General features: G+C 38.2%; 1 protein-coding gene across 1 annotated transcript; it reads left to right on the forward strand.

Annotated features, from left to right (window-relative positions):
• Positions 1-2086: 2086 nt before the first annotated feature.
• LOC106337577 (F-box protein At5g65850-like) lies at positions 2087-2470 on the forward strand. Its single transcript, XM_013776685.1, has one exon. It carries the CDS (start codon positions 2087-2089, stop codon positions 2468-2470), a length of 384 nt encoding a protein of 127 aa, XP_013632139.1.
• The last annotated feature ends 929 nt before the right edge of the window (positions 2471-3399 follow it).

A 3399-nucleotide genomic window follows, 5' to 3' on the forward strand; every position in this document is an offset into this window, starting at 1 on the left:
TTTGCAGGATACTCAGAGAATATATATCCTTGTGTTGGACAACAAGTTGAGGAACGCACATGCTTTCCTCCGGATGTAAAAAGTGGTCCAGGAAGACTGAAGAAATCAAGATGGCAATCTTGGTTAGAGCTATCCAGGATGAAAGGACGCTAACCCCGGAAGCAACACAGGGTTTATAAATGCTCAAAATGCAAGGAAACTGGTCATACGAAACCACAATGTAAGAAATGACGTGGACGACCTTCAAGTAAGTCGTCCAGAAGGTCATCCAGTTAGTCATCCAGAGTTTTTTCTTCTAGAAAACCTTCAAGTTAGTCGTCCAGTGTTTAGTCTTCCAGAAGACCTTCAATTAAGTCGTCCAGAAGGTCGTCCAGTTAGTCGTCCAGTGTTTAGTCTTCCAGAACACCTTCAAGTAAGTCGTCCCAAAGACCTTAAAGTTAGTCGTCCAGGGTTTTTTCTTCCAGAAGACCTTCAAGTTAGTCGTCCAGTGTTTAGTCTTCCAGAAGACCTTCAAGTAAGTCGTCCAGAAGACCTTAAAGTTAGTCGTCCAGGGGTTTTCTTCCAGAATACCTTCAAGTTAGTCGTCCAGTGTTTAGTCTTCTAGAAGACCGTCAAGTAAGTCGTCCAGAAGGTCGTCCAGTTAGCCGTCCAGTGTTTATTCTTCCAGAAGACTCTCAAGTTAGTCGTCCAATGTTTAGTCTATGTATTAAATATTTGTGTTATGAACTTATATGTGTCAACTTCTTTGTCAAATTGCACTACCAAACAAATTTAAGAAGGTCTTGCCCTTTATATTATCTGAAATGTTACAAAGGTCACTGCACAGAAGACTTTCCAGACTACTTATAGTTAAGTCGTCCAACATTCCAGACGACTTAACTGTAAGTTTTCTGCGCAGAAGATAAGTTACAAAATAATCAAGTTCAAATACACACATCAGCCTAATCTATCATACAAAATAACATAGCATGTTTATCACCCCTCATACGCACCCAGGTTGGCATCATTGTCCTTGTTTTCGAACTCATGCGCGTCAGGAAGCTCTTTAAATATATCCACCGCCATCTTATCCCTCATAGTCTTCCCGTTGGGCTTAGCAAAGTCTTTTTTACTAAATGGCATCCCAAGAGCATGACATTCAATGTACTTTAGAGCGTACACGCCACAATCACCAGCTCGGGCCTGAGGTATATTGGTCAGTCTCTCATATGTGAATGGCTCCAGGCTGTATTGGTCACGTTGTTCGTCTGAGGAAGCGCACTCAACAAGCAGATAAGGGACCATGTAGAGAAAATGCTCCATTACCACATCGAGTTCTTCTGGGGAGATACTGGAACAAATGTTGTCCCAGACGACTATGTGCCTCTTAGGGATAGATATCCACATAGCAATTCCCCAAACCTTGTTCGATTGGCAAATGATGGTATAGTGCCTGCATAATAATTCCATGCCCCACCAGGGAGTCTTCCTCCTAAACCGTTCTGATCGGGATCCGAGTCCTTAAAATCCTTGTAGTCGAATCTCTATTGCTGAGCAAAGAGATGATCGAGTAAGCACATTCTCTCGCTCCTGAAATGTTGTGGGTTAGCGTCGTACCTCTTCCTCAGCACATTAATCCAAGCATCAATATGCTACATATAAAATAGGGTACAAGTCATAAGATATCAGACGAATTACTGGTAAGTCGTCTACGTAGAAAACTTACGATACGACTTATTGGTAAGTCGTCTACAAAGAAGACTTATCAGTAAGTCATCTAAGTCATAGCAGAAGACTTTACACAGTCCTCCAGGCACAGAAACAGTGGGTTGATTTTTGTCCAATAGAACAAGGCTCGGTTATGGAGCTTTATCTTTCGAGGAACTAGCATCTGCGGGCACATCTGGACCTTTATCCTCCGGCAAGCTCTTCCTTCCCGCATTCGTCTCATTAACACGTTCACTCTGCAATATACAAGATGGGTTTATACAATAATAACCAAAGATCCATTTCAAACAATAATAACAAATGAGTGTAAAACATAATAACAAATGAGTGTCTTCAAACATGAAACAAGAAGTTCAGCTTTGTGAATTTCAGTAGAGCAATGCATGGTTCAACAGCTCTGGTTAATTACAATGGGAAACTGGGTTTGCTTACGTCTGGAGATTCTCCTGGTGTTAATATTAGTCGAGCAAGTGAAAGTTTTGAGCTGTGGGTTCTACAAGACGCTGAATGGTCCAAGCATGTATATGTATTACCTCCTTCGTGGAAGGATGTAGTTACGGAAACCATGCGCATTGCTGGAATAATAGTTGGTACAAATGAAATCGTCTTGGTACCTGGGCTCCAAAACGTGCCTTCCTATGTCCTCTTCTTTAATGTGGAGAGAAATACAATAACAAAAGTTAGAATCCAAGGAATGGAAGCGTTTCAGGGTAAGAGATTCAACACCTATCTCAAGTATGTTGAGAATGTGAAGCTTCTTTAAGTACGAATTCAACAGCTATTTTCAAGCTTTATGAAAATTTTAAGGGCTTTGTAATTTGAGTAAAGAATCATGGCTTCTTCGTTCATCTTTCTTGGATTTTTTCTGGTTAGATAAATCGAGTTTATTTAAAATAATTTTGTTTTTGAGAAAAAAATATATCAATAGAGAAAATATAATAAAAAAAATGAGGACAAAACTTTGACCTTTTTCTCTTATGTGTCCACCAAAGTGTCAGACAATGGAAGGGTACAAACAAACAAGAACGTCTCAAATAATGGCTCACAATACGAGTGAAATCTTAATCAGTCTTTCATTCTTGCTTCGATTCAATGTTCAGAAAATCCGACAAGAATGTAATTTTCTTGATGATAAGTGGTGTTTCTAATAAGTATGTGGTTTTTTGGGTAACGAACCGGTTTTGAGATTCTCCGAATAACGCAAACATCTTTTGTTCAGCTGATTTATCAGTTACAGAGTGATGGACACTAGTATACAATCATGTGAACAAAAGAGAGTCGATACCTACTACAACTACTTCATCTGAAAAAAATCAAGACAATAATAAGAAGCAGACATTCAGAAGAGGTCGTTTATTGTCTCAAGGTGATCACACACAAACTCGATATCAACTCGAGTATCTCACACACAAGATTAATAAGAACTCAACTTTTATTGCTTTAGTAAAATCTCTCAAATCTAAAGCTCACAACACTTCTATATTATATCACATATTAGTATCTTCGTAAATACTACTTAACTAGATTAAGATCCGCGCCTTGCGCGGGATAAACATTATATATATAAATTATTTTATGTATTATATGTTCTTACATATTATGAAATAATAAATATATATTGAATAATTAAAAGTCAATAAATATTACATATATAATTAAATTGGTGCGAACGTATAAATCAATTTTATTAAT

The sequence above is a fragment of the Brassica oleracea genome, chromosome C1, assembly GCF_000695525.1.
Source record: "Brassica oleracea var. oleracea cultivar TO1000 chromosome C1, BOL, whole genome shotgun sequence".
Lineage (NCBI taxonomy): Eukaryota > Viridiplantae > Streptophyta > Magnoliopsida > Brassicales > Brassicaceae > Brassica > Brassica oleracea.

What these genes read in the sequence shown, in the direction of transcription:
- LOC106337577 (XM_013776685.1), top strand. Translation starts at nt 2,087, where the DNA reads ATGCATGGTTCAACAGCTCTGGTTAATTACAATGGGAAACTGGGTTTG.